At 44.2% G+C, this 18,277-nt stretch overlaps 1 protein-coding gene across 4 annotated transcripts in view; it reads right to left on the bottom strand.

The window, feature by feature from the left end:
• The window catches only part of Entpd1 (ectonucleoside triphosphate diphosphohydrolase 1), an 80,459-nt gene that overhangs the window by 48,471 nt on the left and 13,711 nt on the right, over positions 1-18,277 (bottom strand). Inside the window, exon 1 of one of the 4 annotated variants that reach the window (XM_076920896.1) lies at positions 13,745-13,889. The exons of the other annotated variants lie outside the window; for them this stretch is intronic. Coding sequence (XP_076777011.1) covers positions 13,745-13,793 — 49 coding nt within the window. The 5' untranslated portion in view covers positions 13,794-13,889. Of the gene's footprint in view, positions 1-13,744; positions 13,890-18,277 lie in introns of those variants that run through there. 4 annotated transcript variants of the gene reach the window in all.

The raw sequence follows: 18,277 nt of genomic DNA, 5'->3' as shown, positions 1-18,277 counted from the left end.
CTTCCCCAGGCAATCACACTGGACTCTCAGTGCAGAGGCCAGGCTATGATTGTGCTCAACATTCCCTGGTGATTTTAATGAATGTCAGGGGTTGCAAACGTGGGACCTAGTTCAACGGCTGCCACGGGATAAATCTGTTGCTGTAGAATTCTTGAGAGCTAGGTTTTAACCTCTGTCGTAAATTCTTCCCAATGGAACACAAGGTATTTCAAAGTCACGCAGGCTAACAATAGCCACCTGTAAGTGTAAGGAAGCTCTGGTCTTGACCCAAGTTTAGTTTCCTTCTAAGTTCCACTGATCCAGCTCTAGCCCGTCAAGCAACTTACTTACACTGTGTTCCTTTCTCATTGCTTTTTCAAGAATTCAAAGGTAGCAAGTTTGTGTGCCTCAAGTTTCCTGTCTTCTAAACCAAAAAAAAAAAAAAAAAAAAAAACCCAGTTCATGAATCATGATTTCCAGATAATACGCCACCCTAATGACACTCTGGTGGATGCCCTCCAGTTCATTAACCACCCGTCAAATTCTGCTTCTGTGACTGAAGGTCATGCAGGTGAAGTGTTTATTGCACCTTATTATCTGCAAACTGTAAAAGTTACCACCAATGTGGCTAGGCATTTCAGATATTTGAACCTGTATAACCTTGAGATCTCCCCTTCCCTTCCCCCCCCCCCCCCCCCCCCCGCCACACACACACAAGTGATCAAGTCAGGACTCTCACCTCCTGTACTCACTTAAATGTCAGCTTCTCTCTTTAGCCCATCTCTTCAACCTACAGGCAACTTTCTTCTTTCTGTAATACACTGCAGTCTCACTCAAAGCTTCATGTTGTTGGCCAATTTGCTTCCTGTGCTTTCTAGACTTTTAACCCAATTATCAATAAGAAGGACCCTACATGGAAAAAACAGAACCTTGTGGACTTTAAACCTTTTGTCAGCATGAGCTAGCCAGGAAGTCCTGTGGCTCCTTCTCCAATCCATATTTCTCCAACTCAATTGAAAGCACATCATGAGAGAAGCTGCCGTATACCTTCCTCAGACTGAAGTACTAACAGTAAAATTACAGACTCTCCAGGTTTGCTCCTTCCAATCCCAACAACAATAACAACATTACCAGGAAAGAGTACAAGGAGAAAGGAGACCCTCCCTCCAAACACTGACAAGTGCTGGCTATGAGTAACCACCCACAAGTCTATTTACCACCTTTGTTTCTGTTTGAAATTCTTATAACTAAAAACTTTTTCAATCTCCTGTTGAAATAAAATATACTATTTCTATGAGAGACGGCCAAATTTCTTAATCACCTTCTTACATGTCTCCCATATTATGGTAATTTGTTACAAACAGATTTGGTGAAACACAGGTCAGTTTCCAGGGATTAGATGTCTCTTTTCCAGGTAGCAATGGGTCTTCTATATTCATTTCTATATTTTTCCAAATATTAAGCTCATGGGGAGGCTTTCTGAATCTACTCTCTTCCATTTTTGTGATGTAGATTATACATTCTTAGAATGTAAAGAGCACACACAATCTCTGTACAGTTTGTTTCAAACCATCAACCACCGGGCTGCTGAGAGAGCTTAGTCTGTCAATGCATACCTGCACACTGATGGCCTGAGTTTTATCACCACACCCATGGAAGGGGAGAATAAACCCTGAGAAAAAGGTTTCCCACTAGTATCCTTCCCCCCATACTTAATTATGCTGCTGGTTAAAAGTCATGTAAGAAGAGGAAACCTAGACTGATCGGATGCTATGTCTGTGGGGCATGGTCTTGATTGTTGGTTGATGCAGGAGGGCCCATCCCACTGTACAGTGTGTAGGCACTGTACAGTGGAAGAAGGCTAACAGAGCCTGAGCAAACCAGGAGGAGCTAAGGAGCAAACCAGGAAGCAGCCTTGGTTACTCCATGGTTTCTGTCTTGAGTCCCTGACTAACTTTCCTCAGTGATGGCCTGGGACCTTGAAGGGAAGGGAAATAAATCCTTTCCTCCCCAGGTTGCTTGAGGTATGATAATTACTACAGCAACAGAAAGCACTCTAGAAGAATGGTGCATGCTCACATTATACTGGGTGGAGTGTATTTTCCTAGATGAAGGTGAGATCACTCTGAAGCTCCAGTTCCTCTGCAGCCTTTATCCTTACTCTGCATCCTTCTCCTGCTCGTGCTTCTACTGAACCAAAACAACTCATCATCTCTGGCATTGCCTTTGGGACTGTGGTCCCAAGCACCTTATTCTTAGAAGGGATTAAGGTAGAGGTCTTACACCGCCCTCCATAGTCACCATGTAGGGTTTTTATAAAGAGCCTGAATCTGCTGGCCCACACATTCTCTGTGATGTTTGTTGTTTAAGACGTGTTTGTTTGTTTTGTTTTTGAGACAGGGTTTCTCTGTGTAGCCCTGGCCTTCTTGGAATTCCCTCTGTAGACCAGGTGGCCTTGAACTCAGTGGCCTGCTTCCACACGTTTTCGTGCCATTGATGTCCACCATGATGCGGCATGCCTGAAACAATCCTCATTAGAACTGAGCAGATGCAGGCATCATGTGTCTGTTCTTTTCTTATTTTATAGGTGAAGGGGCTTGGGACAGAGTCTTGGGGGGTGGGGGCAGACTGGCCTTGAACACATTATGTAGCCAAGGATGAATATGAACTTCCAATTCACCTGAGTTGAGTGGCATATACCTTTAATTCTAGCACTGAAAACAGGCAGATTCTAGGGGCTGGCTGCCCAGCCATTCTAGCCTAAAACCTCTGGGTTCAGTGAAAGGCCTTGTCTCAAAAACTAAGGTAGTGTCTGGGACTGGTGAGATACCTCAGGAGTTAGGAGCACTTTCTGCTCTTGCAGAAGACCTAAGTTTAGCTCCCAGCACCCATGTCTCAGGCAGCTCACAACCTCCTGTAACTCCAGCTTCAGAGGATCCATGCCCTCTTATGGCCTCTGTAGACACCCACACTTGAGTGCACATGACCCCATATACATCAAATTAAAAATAAATCTTTAAATATAAGGTGAAGAATGGCAGAGGAAAATACCCAGAAGGGATCTGGCCTCCACACATGTCCACACATGTACACACATGTGCATGTGCCACACATGGACACTATAATTGAGGCCATGTGTTTGGGTGCCTTCTGTTTCCTAATGTCTAAATGACCTAGTCATTCCTTCTATCTCCTTGGCTTTATCTTTCTTCTGGGTTAAAACTAAGTTAGGTAAGAAGGGCACTAACATCTTCCTTCAGCTTACAAAAGAGATCTGCAAGGAAAATGAAGAAATTTCCCTATGTTCCACATTGGATTTCTAATTAATAGCCAGATAAAGTTACTGTGATTTAGAATTCACTGAGAGCAGTCTCAAAAGATAATGGGAAAGTGAAAGTTTTTGTGTGTGATTTGCAACATATGAGACATCTTTAAATTTTTACTTAAGATTTTCAGATATCCTGTGAGGCAAACAGTGTTTTATTCCATTTTTAACTAAGAAAATAGAGTTTTAGAAATAACACTAATATGAAAAAACAATCTTTGAAATAATAGTGTATTTAGTGCACAAAACCTCCTTGAGTTTAGTTGACACTCTGGGGACAGCCTATCTGCTTGTCTCAGCTTTGTAACTCCATAAATAAGGGCCATGACCCCAGCATCCTCTTGCCTGACATGGACCTCAGTGCCCTCTTGTTGGCATGGATCATCTACACAACCAGGCCCTTTCCTCCTTCTTCCTGGGAAGAACTGCCAACTTCATGCTTCCAGTCTTTCACTCAGATAAATATTTCTCTCTCTCTCTCTCTCTCTCTCTCTCTCTCTCTGTCTCTCTCTCTGTGTCTCTCTCTGTCTCTCTCTCTCTCTCTCTCTCTCTCTCTCTCTGTCTCTCTCTCTCTCTCTCTCTCTCTCTCTCTCTCTCTCTCTCTCTCAAATATATCTCCCTTCAAGGAAGAAGCATGTTTCAGTGGCTGGGGAGATGACTCAGTCAGCAGAGTGCCTGCCATGAAAGGCTGAGAACCTGAATCTGGTTCCCCAGCAACCATGTTGGGCTTGGTGGTACTCATCTATAACTCTACTGATGGGGGGATGGGAGGGAGATGGGGAACCCCAAAACTTAACAGTCTAGCCAATCACTTGAGCTCTGGGGTCAGAAAGAGTCTCTACCTAATAATAATAATAATAATAATAATAATAATAATAATAATAATAATAATAGATTAGTAATAAGGTAAATAACCCTAATGTCAATGTCCATCTTCTGTACACACACACACACACATGCACTCACAACTTACGCTACACAGACACACAGGGAACAAACATCAAATGTCAGATGCTTTGCATCACTGGATTTGGTGCTTACAGAAGTAAGCTTTTCCTTTTGACAGTATTTGGGGACCAGAACTCAGCAGACATGGACTTGGTGAGTCCCATTCCTGAACCGCCCTTTTCCTTGGAGATCAGCATTAGCATCAGGGTCTAAAAATCAAGGTTCACTGTCTCAGAGACAGAGGAGATAGCAAGGAAGGTGGGGACATACATACTTTCCTTCCTCCTCCCCTCTCCTCTATGCTTGTTCTTCAGGCTCTTTTTCAAGCCAATATGGATGTCCTGGGCTCCAGGTACCCTCTACCCTCCATTATCTCTTGCTCTTTGAATTGTCAGTTTGGTGAAGTTAATGGAAAAGATCTCTTGAGATTTTAAGATAAAAAGGAACTGTGCCAGTCTCCTACCAAAACCTGGCTGTGAGAACAAGGTTTGGAATCACCATGGGAAAGGGTAGGGGGGACACAGATCAGCACAAGGGAAGTGAGAACAAGGGCTGGAGCAGCAGCTGGGAAGGAGTACAGGAGGGCATGAGGCAGAGGAAGGGCTAGGGCCCTCAGAGCAATCCAGCTGTGGCTCCAGCATCAGTCTTAAGTACTCTCCTGTCTCCGTAGGCAACAAGCCAACATCACAGATGCTTGCTGCTCAGCAGGTACTGCTGGGGACACCTTGGGCAGCTGCAGCCTCTCTTGGGCTACTTTACAAGAGAGTAAACCCCAGATCAGAAGTTTCACAAAAGCACTCAATGATGCTAAGAAGAGAGTGGGAAATGAACCACAAGCTTGGTTTACTCTGGGGATTCTATTCTTTTGTTACTAGGCAAAACTGACATACATTTAACTCTTCTCTTTTCCAGTCTGCACATCTACCTACAGCTTCCTTTAGTCAAGTATAACCGGTTTACACAGACAACTTCTGAGAACTAGTGGTTTCTGCTTCTGAAGTGGTGGTGGCTTTGGCTTTGTGCCCAATCTTACTTCCTGTGACCTTATGATCTTGGCCAAAATAACCTAGTCTAAAACTGCTTCTAGAGTCAAGGACAAGTATGAGCCAGGCCTGGGTCTATTACATCACTTAAAGCTTTAAGCTAAGGACAGATATCAAAGTTATTTTGTAGGGAAAAAAAAACCCTCAATACTCAGTAAAATTAAGTTACTTTGGCTTAGAGGAGGCAAATTACCTGCCTGACACTGACATTGCCTATCTAGTAGGAAATAAGCCCAGGTTCTGAAGGCAGGTTCATCTGAATGCCTGGTTCTCTGCTTGGCTTCCTTCCTTCCTTCCTTCCTTCCTTCCTTCCTTCCTTCCTCCCTCCCTCCCTCCCTCCATCCCTCCCTCCTTTCCTCACTTCCTTCCTTCTTCCCTCCCTCCCTCCCTCCCTCCCTCCCTTCCTTCCTTCCTTCCTTCCTTCCTTCCTTCCTTCCTTCCTTCCTATTTTTTTCCCCAGAAGTTAGTGAAGCTAGCCCAGACTCAAGGACCTTGTTGAATGCTGGTCACAAGAACTGAGAGAAGTTGTCTAGTCATGGCAGCAAGAGATACAGAGAGAAAAACATACTGAGAGGAGCTTAGTTCTCAGGACCGTGTGTGATGAAGGGGATGGACAGTGGCTGTCTGGCCATGTGCGCTGCTGCTGCTGCTGTGCCCTCGTCAAACAGTAGCTCCTCCTTCAGACTACAGCAAACAGCTTTAGAGCATTTACCTGTGTTGCTGACTGCATGGGTGGGGCCTCCCCATCATCCCCATGGCTTCTCCTCACACTCACTCCTTCATTATGATCTGGGTCTGCTGAAGTATGATGAAATGGGTTGAAGCCTGAAACTTTGCAGACACTAAGCTTACACCCTGCTGCCACCTACCCAGCCAGCTGCCAGTCCAACTTCCTCTCCCAGCAGGTAGCCCACTCCTCTCTTTCCTCATTGTCTACCAACTCAGCGGGGCAAAAAGAATGCTGGGGCCTGTGGGTGCCTTCCAACAGTGTCTAAGCCAGTCCAGCTCTACATTAAATGTGTGCCGAGGGGAAACACAAGATGGGAGCACTGTGTGATTTGGAAGGTCACACTGCTATTGCCCTCCAGAACTGCCACTCCCTGGGTCCCTCAAGGACTGGGGAGCAAAATCAGAGCATTCTTTCCAGGTCACCAAGCCCTGCAGGTGGCACCATTCTCTACACAAACCACAGGGCTCATGGGAGTCTCCAGGCCTCTGAGGTTGACAAGGATGGGGAGCTGCTGGCACTCAGGGTACTGACAAAGAATCCTTAGGTGGCTTTTAGTATCTCCATAAAGTATGTGTGTCCCAAGCCAGTCGTGTTTGTGAGCAGCAGGGCTGCATCACTGAGTGGCAGGCAGTTTCAAGAAGCATCGAGGGCTGTAAGATACCAGATCTCCTGTCTCCATTTTCCTTTCATCTATGACACCAAACAATCAGATTACCACTTCCCCCCCCCCTTTTTTTTGAAAAATAAACATGAACTTGGTTATTTAAAGCATCCAACTCCATTTCTCCCTCCGGAAGGCAGGCTATGATAATCAGAATCAGACAAGAAAACAGTTGACTAGAAACATATATTTTTGCAAAGATCTCCACATTTGTTCCTCCCTTCCACAATCGGGAATATCTAGAAAGTGAGTTCCCTAGGCAACCACAAATATTTGTTATTCTTTCTGCCATGTGATTTGTCCTTAAAATAAATTCAACCATTTTTTTTCCCTACAACCAAAATGCCAGGAAAAATATAAATGGGTATTGTTTGGTTTTGTTTTCCTGAATATCTACGAACTAAGAAGTTCAACAATACAAAACTGAATTTTTAGGACCAATGTCAAGTCCTAAAATAGAAGCTAGGATATAAAACTGGACTGTTGGATTGTTCTATAGTTAATATGGGACATGCAAGAGAGCCTGGGAAAAAAAATCGATTGCAGCAAGCTGCAACATTCGTGTTACTCACGCCGGACCTGAGGGAGGCGTCAGCCTACAAAAAGGAAGTAGCAAAGACTGCATGTCAGCTCTCAACTCCAGGGACAGTTTTGCCTGTTTTCTTTGATGTGCTGGCCAGAGACACTGTTGGCATCTCATGTGAATCCAGCATGGATCACCTTGGGAGGTTGCAGACAAAGTCTCTGTTTATGGTTCCCACATAGTACATGATAAGCCCCATTATACACATCATTGGGAATCGGGGCATCTTCAAGGTAAAAGCAGGTCCAGGGAATGGAAACGTGGTGACGAGAGCAGAAACAGTCATAAAACGTCACATTCTGATGTCTCGACAGCCTCAAAAACATATGTGTTTGCTCTCTTCTTGGATTTTTCAAATAAACTCTGTAAGACACAGTATTCGTACGCACACACACACACACACACATACACACACACACACACACTACAGCCATGAAAATCTTGAAGCTGGAGCATGAAGGGGAGCATGCCCAGCCTATGGGACTGAGTATCAATTCAACCAAAACATCTACTTCCACCTCCGTGTGCTTATCCTAGACATCTGCCCAGAGCCTTCACCCAAGAAGAGCTACTACTATCTAGGAAGAATTTTAAAACCGGGAACATCTGTGGTCCAGGAGACCAGGAGTTGAAAAGCGGCCTTAGAATTCTAGCTAATCCATTCAGAACTTGGTAAAAGAATGGAAAGGCTGTTGGGAAATGGAGACACAACAAAGTGGGAGAACACAGAGGTGAGGTGAACAGCAGGAAGGGTCACTGAGGAGACATGGGCGTGGCTGCTTTTTTTCACATCTTCCTTGCTCACCGTCCCCTACCTCCTCTCACCAACAGAGAACTTCCCTCCGTGGCTCTCAAGCTTTAGGTTGATTCCCCCACCCCACCCCCCACCCAAAGTCACGTGAGCAGCTCTTTAGATAGTTAAACTTTCTAAATGACCAGGAATAAGTTGGCAATTTTTGCTAAGAGCTCCTTGTTAACAGCAGATGCATCCATTTTTTTTACTACCTCTTTTGACAAGTTCCTCCATGTCCTGCAAGAATGGCACAGTTTGTCAATATCTGACTTTGAAAGTGAAACAAAAAGGAGACAGTCTACCTAATAAAGCAGAAACAAAAAGGAGACAGAGCAGGAACCAGGAGGGTTCAGTTCTGCACTCAGTAAATCATGCAAAGTGAAGAAACAGACCCCGGATCACAAGGGCTCTTTCATTTGCTTGTGGCAGGACCTCATTGTGAAGCCCAGTCTAAATTTTTTGGTGTTTTTTTTAAATTATATCGATCTAGTTAGTTAGTGTTTTATGTGTTGTATGTAGGCACCAGTATGGAGACTGGAAGATGACTTTTGCAGAGTCTATCTTCCCTTTCTACCATGTGGCTGCCAGGGATTGACCTCGGGTTGTAGGCTTCGCGCCATCCCACCCTTCCCTCTCCTGGCTGGTCTTGGCCTCACCAGCCTCCTGCCTCAGCATCTTAAGTATTTTAGGCAAGAGATACCACTTGGCTATGAGAGATGCTCTCGTGTGATGTGATGGAGATGCTCCATATGGGCAACTTGCTTTTGGATTAGCGGGTTGGAGAAGGCCCCCAGGGAGCGTTCATTTTCCACAGCTCTCCAGACCATCATGGCTGTAATCAGGTCAGATCAGCATATTCTAAAGAGAGTGACTAAAAAAACAGGAGGGACCAAGACCCAAGACGGCAAGCAGCTCCAACACACAGAACTCCCATCAGTCATCTGTCTTTCATTTTGTCTTAGCCAGTTCTTCTCTGTCCTAGAGAAGACAGTATGTTTGTCTTTTAAGGATCAGTCCCATCTAATTCCTGGAATGTGTGATAGATTTTCTTCCATTACCCAGAAGGCATTTAACCAGGGTCTGAATTCAGTTTCTAGAAGCCCTGAGAACAATTCCTCTGCCCCAATAACTTGGACCCAAACCAAGACTGTAATTCCCAGATGACCCCGCAGCTGGACCCCACACCTTGGCTCAAAAGTCTTTGAATACGTTCAGTCAGGGCCTGGATCAAGCACAGCTTTGTTCTTGTCCCTCGGACATTATAATCTGAAATGCCCAGAGCAACTTCCTCGTACTCTCCCCCATATGCAGAGAGTTTCAGGCACAATTCATGCCTATAAATATTCTATTGAGAACACTAACAACAAAGAAGAAAAAAATGCAGAGAGCAAACACACAAACACAAAAGGCCCATGGAAAGTTTAGTTCGGGGATAAACAGTTCTAAAAAGAACTGAAGTCGGAGCCCTTTCCCAGATCTCTCACGTCCTCATTCATACCTGTGTCTGCACTGACCTGAAGATGTCTGAGTGCCTGACCTGTGCTCAGAATCAGGCATAGGGCCATGCATTTGTTGACATATAAAGAGCCATAAAAATTAACACTCAAGTGTCAATGTGGATCTATAAAATAAATGCTTTTACCTTTACCATGTTCTGCTAAAGAAGGGAAACACATAAGACGTCTCATTAGCTAGATAGATCAGAAATGTCAGCTATCATTAGCACAGCATGTAACCCCTTACATGCTTAGATTTTCCAGGTTACAGCACAAACTGGGCTGTGGTACTAGATCTGTATCATACTCTCCATCCTCCTAGCTATATGACACTGGCCTTAATGCCTCATCTATGAAATGGGTATAATAATAGCTCTAATGTCAAAAGGTTGTTGTAAAGGGCAAACAAAATGACATGTTAAACTGAGTGTTTAATATGATGTCTGGGAAGTGCCTGTTAATATTGTGGTTTTATTCTCAAATATACATCTGATAGTTTTACTTATGCATTTTATATTAACAAGATTCTACTTTTCAAATCAACTTAGTACTTTCACTTGTGATTAATTGGAAAAGAGACTCAAAAGAAAAGAACAAAACAAAAGCAGAAGCAATAAGGGACACACACACACACACACCTAATTTGGAAAGCATGTGAAATAAAGAGTTCCAGCGATTAGAATGTGTAAGAAATGCATTGAAGCTAGGAAAGAAGCTGTATGTGAAAGTTCCCAGGTGAAGCCATCGAAGAGAGCAATTAAACATCCCTGTTTAAGGCTTTCAAAGCAGAGCTGCATTAAGATGTACGCACACACCAAGTGAGACCTTTGCAGTGAGGAGACGGTCTGAAGCTCTCCAAAGGCATCCATCCACTTAGAGCTTCCTGTGTTAGTCAGGTACCACCATGGTGACCAAAGTCAAACACAACTTCAGGAAGGGAAAATTTAACTCTGGTTCAGTTTCAAAGGGATCGCATGACTATTTGGCTCCAAGAGCTGGGATAGAACATCCTGGCAACAGGAGGATGTAGGGAGGTTCCCACCTCATGGTGGGCAGGGAGGAGAGAGAGAGGGATACAAGAGAAGCAGCAGGTCAAGATAGAGCAAGCACCCAAGGACAAGGCCACAGTGAGCTGACCTTAGCTGACCTTACAACGAGGCTCCTACCACATGCTTTCACTGCCTCCCAGTAAGGCCACCCGATCAGGAGTCCAACAAGATTAACCATTTGATTAGAACTCAATTACTTACTTTCCAAAGCTCCTAAGCTGGAAGCCACACCCCCCCACACACACACATACACTTGAAGGGGGGCATTTCATATGCAAAATGTAACAGAGTGCTCAGAGGAAGAGCTAGTTTTAGGCTTCTTGAGGCTGGGGAATGGCACATGTGGAGGAGCCAAGACAGCATCATTTCAAGTCTGAAGGCCTCGACCTACAGAGAGGGATTTACATATGGCAGAGGTTCCCTATAGCACAGAGGGAAAAACTAACTCTGATGACAGGAAGGGGATGTGACTTGGAAAAGACAGAATTTTCTACCTTTGTGAGACAACCAGGCAGAGTGAGGAAAGATTTCAAAGAATTCAGTAGAAAAACCAACTAGAAAAAGAAACTGAACTGTGGGATTGACTGGTCCATGATAAATTACTTAGGCACTGTAAGGGTTAATTCTCATGGCCAACTCGACCAGATTCAGAATGCCTAGGAGCTACAGATCTGATGAGTCTGTGGGGTCATTTCCAGAGACCCTCCCTGACCATGGATGGTTCCAGCTTCTTGGCTCAGAGGTCAGGATGAATAAAAGGGAAACTCTGAGCCCTGGTGTCCTCCTTCTGCAGCTTGCTGGCCAGGACCAAAGACCAAGCTGCACCATCCACCATGCTTTCCCACAACTTCATACCTCTGAACTGTGAGCCAACATGAATTCCTCCTTCACTGAGTTGCTTTTCTGTTGGGAGCTTGGTCATGATGATAAGAAAACTAATGTAAACAACTATGGTAAAAAAAAAAAAAAAAAAAAAAAAGAACTAATATATACTCTACGATACATTAACTATAAAACATGGGTGATGGTACATCCTATATATTGGGCAAAGACTAAAGAAGAATGAGAAAAAGTCTTCAAAGTCAAAATCAGAAATTTACAAAAATAAAACATACTTAGAAATAAAGCAAAGAAAAAAACGTCAGTCACTGTACTATACTGCAAGATGTTGAGTCTGTGAGAGCAGAAAGAGTATGGATTTGTTTAAGTAAGTCCTCAGAAAATAAAGCCAAGCTTTTAGAAATTTATCCAAAATAACCAAAATGAGAGAGGCCTGGGAGTGAGAACTGGGACTAACTAGAGGCCTGGGATAGGGAAGGCTACAGGGAGTCTATGGGGGTGGGTGACCCTAGCTGAGATTCCTATTAGTATGAGATATAGAGACGGAAGTGGCCATCTCGTGTAACCAGGTAGGACTTCCAGTGGAGAAAAGGGGACATCAGCCCACCCACAAAACCTTCAACCCAAAACTTGCCCTGCTTACAAAAGGCACAGGGATAAAGATGGAACAGAGGCTGAGGGAACAATCAACCAATAACTGCCCCAACTTGAGCCCCATTCCATGTGAGAGAGCCAACCCCTGACACTAATAATGATACTCTGCTATGCTTGCAGACAGGAGCCTAGCAAAACTGTCTCCTGAGAGGCTTCATCCAGCAGCTGATGGGATGCAGAGACCCACAGCCAAACATCAGGCAGAGCTCAGGGTTTCTTGTGAAATAGTAAGGGGATAGAATTGATCCAGCTAGAGGGGTCAAGACACCACAATGAGACCTACAGAATCCATTAACCTGGGCCCATTGTGGGGAACGAGGGAGGCATCCCAAAGACTGAACCAGCAACCCAAGAGCATGCAGTGGCTGGACCTAGGCCCCCTACACATTTGGGGCAGATGTGTAGCTTGGTCTTCATGTGTGTCCCCTAACAAGTGGAGTGGAGGCTGTCTCTGACTCGGTTGCCTGCCATTGGATCCCCTTCTCCTAACTGGACTACCTTGTGGGGCCTCAGTGGAAGAGGATGCGGTCAGGCCTACAGAGACTGGATGTCCCAAGGTAGGGTAGCACCCAAGGGGACTTCCCCTTCTCTGAGGAGAAGGGGAGGGAGTAATGGGGGTTGTGATTTGTGAGGGTGGAACTTAGAGGTGAGGAGGGACAGGGCTCAGGAGGGGAGGTGTCTGGGGTTGGGATGTAAAGTACATTTTAAAAAACTATTTTCAATAAAAGAAAAAAAAAAGTTAGCAAAAAAATGTCGAACATAAAGTCGAGGAAATATCCTAGAAAGTGAGCACATGTCAGAGAGCACAACCAGAAAACAGAGCAACCACGTAACTCAGAAGACTTTGCAGAATGAACACAGAAAGCGACGGGAAGAAATCAAGAGAAGAGAGAAGTTTCCAGAACTGAAAGATGAGAATTTCTGACTGGGAGGGAACAAATGCTCCCACACAATACACAGATCACAAAGCGGGTGGATCATGGGGGACAGAAACTAACTGTGCCAAGGCACATCACCATAAACTTCTAGTACATAAAAGACTAGAAAACAAAACAAAAGACCAAGACTTTTACATCCTTACTGGAAACAGAGGGTGGGTGGGACAACAAATGACACAAAAACACTGAAGAACGAGGGCTCTGACGTGGAAACGCTAAAAGATGCAACAGCCTCCGCTGCAGCTTCCCTCCAAGCACCTGTGTTCAGCGAGCTGCTGAAGGGTGCTCCACCCAGATGAGGCTGGGAACCTAGAAAGAGGAAGAGATGTTTAGTGCGAGAGTCAACATGGGCTAGAGGCCAGCGGACAGAGAATGACAAAAGAGCAGCCAGCTGAAACTAAACAGGACAAAAGACTCAGAAGGGAGACTTCAAAAATGAGCAGACCAGAAAAGAAGATGGGAAAAAGTAAAACAAAGCAAAACAAAACCCACAGAGGAAGGGTCAGACACCTGTTACGTTCCTGACTACCAAAATTAAACTAAATGTGGATTTAACTTGGCTTAGGAGGGAGGGAGGGAAAAAAAACCAAACAGTTACCGAGTAGAACAGCCAACTAAGCAAGCAGAGAAACAGGCCCTATTGATGGCTGTAGGGTAAAGGATGCACAGGAAAGGAAAGGAAACCTAAGGGGAAGGAACACTTACTCAGATGCTGACGTAGGCAGGGAATGCTGTCTACCCCAGATCTGTCCATCACTGCTGGGGAAGGCTGGAGGGTGAAAGATTCGGCTGTCACGATAGGAGAGCAGCAGCCATCTCAGCTGACGCTGACCAGACGCACATGTCAGACGACACTGTACAAAGGTTAAAGGCAGCAGTCCTGGATAGGACGGAACTGGAGACGCAGCAGAGGTTTAAAGGTGACTGCAGGTCACTGTCCTCTTTGTACACTCGAGTCTAAGTTATATTCTTGTATTGCTCTGACACGAAATACTGATTTCTTTTTTAAGGAAAAATATCCCAGCCATCTATCAAATTAAAACCTCCTGGAGCCTCTGAATTAAGGGATGCCAAGGTCTGCTCTGCCCTAAAACAGTCGCTAGATTCCTGTGTCCTCCAGTGAGGCTGTTGTTCTGGGAAGGGGACCGTTCATGAGGCAGGCAGAGGTGGCTGCTGCCATCCGACTACTGAATTTGTTAGTTATTTTTGTTGTGCTGCTTTTAAAGATGTGAATTTTCCCCCATTGTCCATGAGCTTTATTGTACCACAGCCTCATTGGTAAAAGAATTAGAAACCCAGTACTGGGAGCCCCGCCCTTCTCAGAAGGGCATTGCATCAAAATACTTTCTGAACCAACCTACAGTGAGTCCATCATTTCGGTTCCTTTACCGCCTTTTTTCTTCTTTCAGATCCAGATGTGCTTGTTTTTCATTTCTAGAATAATTTTCTGAACTGTTCATAGCTAAGTTCTTGACACTCTGTGAGGATACTGACTCTCAGAGAGACACACTTTGCATGCTTTGTAGCCTGGTAGAAAAATTACACATATAGTTGAAAATCAGGCTAAAAAGCAGATTACCATATTTCATATAATCCTTTTAAATCTGATTAATTTTTACTAGTAAATTAGTCCTTTCCAATTAACTTTAAATGAAAGATATTTCTAAGTAAGATTTAGTATTTCTTTCAGCAGAAAAAAAAAATAATATATGCTTGTTAAAATCCAGAAGGTACAGAAAATATCAGAAAGTAAAATGAAATCTATATAAACAATCTATTTTAATATTTCATCCTTTTGGTCTTCTTTCTATACATATTTTTTTTTGTTGAGGTGATTATTTTCTAACCAAGGTCTTGACTGCTTGCTGTGATAACCTGGTCCTCATAACAATACTATCCTTTAGACTCACAACTCTTCCTCATCATCTCTTTTGAATATACCTATACGTTGGGTTATTTCCCTCTGTCTCTCTAACAGACAATGTGCCAGCACATGTCCTCCAGGGAACATTTATGCACACATTCTGGATAGCTTTCTTGGACAATTTTTGTACGGTCAGGATAATAAAAATCTTCGTGCCTTAAATAATTACAAACAAACTACCATTCAGAAAAGTTTAACTTATATGTTTGCCAACTTGAGAATGTTCTGTCTCTTCAGTGGTCCTGATCATTAAAAACAAACAAACAAACATACAAAAAAACAGCAGAAGCGCTTCCCTCTGGCAATGAGAAAACAGTAGCTCACTGTTGCAACTGGTGGGGTTTGCTAGTGATGAGGACATTCATATTCTTCCCATAGACTTTAGCCACTGAGACTTCCTCTACCTCAGCTATGAAACAGCTGTGACGCTCTAGCAGGCCTCAATACCCAGCAATCAGGACGGTATCCAAAGCATTCCTTGGTAGATTTGGATTTAACAACTGATTTTAGCCTTATGAAAAAGAGAAAAGGACCAGGCACAGGTTGCATGCTGTGTAGCTCAAGAAGTGTGGCTTACATCACAGGCCACCCAGAGACCCTGAAGCTAACCCACACAATAACTGTGCACAGCAGCAGTTTGGGTGCTTGGGAGTCACGGGAAGTACTCCCAGACTATACCTGGGGATAAGCTGCAGTATTTGCCTTGATGCCTTGAAAATCTGTATGAAGACTCATAAGAAATGCCAATCATTTAATTTTGACATACAAAACCGTTTATTTAAAAGGGTCTAACCCATAAATATAGATAAATGTATTGTAAGACAGAGGTTAGTATTGTAGTATTGTAGGTTACTTCAGAACTAGCCAAGCCGCCCCTTGGCTATTTTCTCAGCTGCAGAAGAATCACCCATGCCTGCTCTCCTGTGTCAGCCTTGGTGCATTTTTACATCCCTGGCTGAATGAGTAAGGGTGAGTCAGGGAAACCAGGAATGGGGTAAGCTGGGGATGAGGAGATGTTTCAGTCAGTAAAACACACGGAAAGCCAGTCTTTCTACAAGAAAGCACTGTAGTTATTGGGGGGGGGGCACTCACACTCACAGATAAGCTCGGGGTGGGGTTGGGGGGACCAGGAAGGTTAAACACACAGGCTTCTCCTGTCAAAGGGAGGGATATATAACCTGTTTTCCACCCAGAAGGCTAGGAGTGGGCGTGGCTAATAGCCTGGTGACCTTTGCACTTCCTGTGTGGCCAAGACAACACTGAATCATCCGCCAGGTCTTATTATAAGCTTGTCAATCTAGAGAACCATCTTTATGGAAGGTGTTACCAGTACTTTGAGAAGAGTTTCGATATAGTCATTCATGTCCTAAGCTTTATTGTGCAGGTTATTTACCACTAGGAGATTTTCTTCACCAAATTGGGCTGTGCTTAAATATGCCTAAAATAAAGTACTCGGGATCAGACTCCTGAAGTTTGAACCAGTACCAGCTACAGAACTGTGTTAAACTGAACTACCTTCCTGCCTCCCACCGATGTTACTCTGCTGGATGTGGTGGATAAAGAGATCCCTATTTCCAGTAAAGGTGGAAACAAAATACACTACAGTCCAACAAGGTTAGAAATCAGTCAGAGAGCAGCCAACATCATGACTCAGCAGAAAAGAATCATGACTCGGTAGATAAGAGTCATGACTCAGCAGGAAAAACTCATGACTCAGCAGGTTAGAGTGTCTGCTGTGCAGACCTGACCTGAGTTTGACTTCTGAAACCAACATTAAAAACCTCGATGGCATATGTACATCTGTAACTCCAGTATTCCTATGCAAGATGGGAGGCAGAGACAGGAGAATGCCTAGGAGCTCAGGAGCCAGCTGAACTGGAATATAGAGTACTGCAGAAACTTCAAGGGAATCCTGTTTCAGCAAAGTGGAAGGAGAGTATCAACTCCAGGAAATTGTCCTCTAACTTCCACACACGTGCTGTAGCATATTATATATGCACACACTTTAAAAAAACATTAGGAAAATCCCAACAGGTGGATCAAAGAATTGTCTGTGAGTGGTGATTTTTGACTAAGGGAAGAATATTTGTAACCCTAAGAATATCTGAGAACCATTTTCTCTGTGGGAAAAGAGAATCTCTGTCGATCACAGGGTATGCCATAGTCATGGATAAACTGGACTGGCTTGTCCTGAAGGTTGATACTTCTTTCACAGAAAATGTTATGATCTGGTGCCCATGAACACCATGGAACACAAAGCTGCCGTAAGAGTTTCCGTCCTACTGATTTTACACACAGTTGATGGCAGGAACACTAACAGGCTCCGGCAGATAGCAGCAGACTATCTGTACCAAAGTGGACAAACACTGTTATTGAATGTCAGAAGCTCATTTCCTCTTCTTTTGGCACCAGATTTTGAAATTTCCTTTGAGGAAGCATGTCTACCTCCCTCTCAACCGGTTTTTTCAGATGTCAAAGATTCATCCTTAGTTCTTGGACAAAGGAAAGGACAGAAATGAGAGAAATTGAGCAACAGGACCATCTCCGTGGAGAATCTCCACCAAGTGTCTTACAAAGGCCACCTAGTGACTGTCTCAGTTCCAAATGCCACACTAATCCCCTGCTTTCAGCTGTTTGACCCGTGAGCATCAGAAGACTCAGACCTCGACCATTTCTCCTTCTTGAAGCGCTCTGCTTGGCTCCCCGAGACACAACATACTCCCTTCACTTATCCTCTTCTCCCCACCCTCAGCATACACATATGGAGCGGGGCTGACCTTGAATATTCCAAGGCCCCAAACCTCTTTGCTTTTCTATCTCTACCTACTTCCTTGGTTTTTCTCAACTAGTTTCATTGCAGATAATCCAGGCTCACTGAACTTAAATGTTTCCTCATTACCTAAATTATTATCTCTAGCTCAGTGTTCTCCCACAAGCTCCAGATTTCAGCATATATTTACTTGCTGTCTCTGCAATCTCCATATTAAAATAGATGTCTGCTGTGGTTTGACTGTAAAACTCCCCACATGGGCTCACATGAAGATTTGGTTTCCAGTTGGTGGCATCATGTTGGGAGGTGGGAGAACTTTTAAGAAGTAGGGCCTAGCTGCAGGTAGTAAGCCACTGAGGTGCCTGGTTAACTGCCCTCTGCTTCCTGACCTATGGAGAGCTGAGGAAACAACGCCACAAGCCTCCTGCACCACACAGGTCCCAGCCAGTATTTTTTCCCCATCAGGACAGTCTATATCTCCTAAACCATGAGTGAGCTCAGAGAAATGCTTTTGGCCTGAAGTTGCTCCAGTCAGGTATTTTGT

The sequence above is a fragment of the Arvicanthis niloticus genome, chromosome 1, assembly GCF_011762505.2.
Source record: "Arvicanthis niloticus isolate mArvNil1 chromosome 1, mArvNil1.pat.X, whole genome shotgun sequence".
NCBI classification, from domain to species: domain Eukaryota; kingdom Metazoa; phylum Chordata; class Mammalia; order Rodentia; family Muridae; genus Arvicanthis; species Arvicanthis niloticus.
Note: the sequence above shows the minus strand (reverse complement) of the source record. Positions and strands in the feature narration are given on the sequence as shown.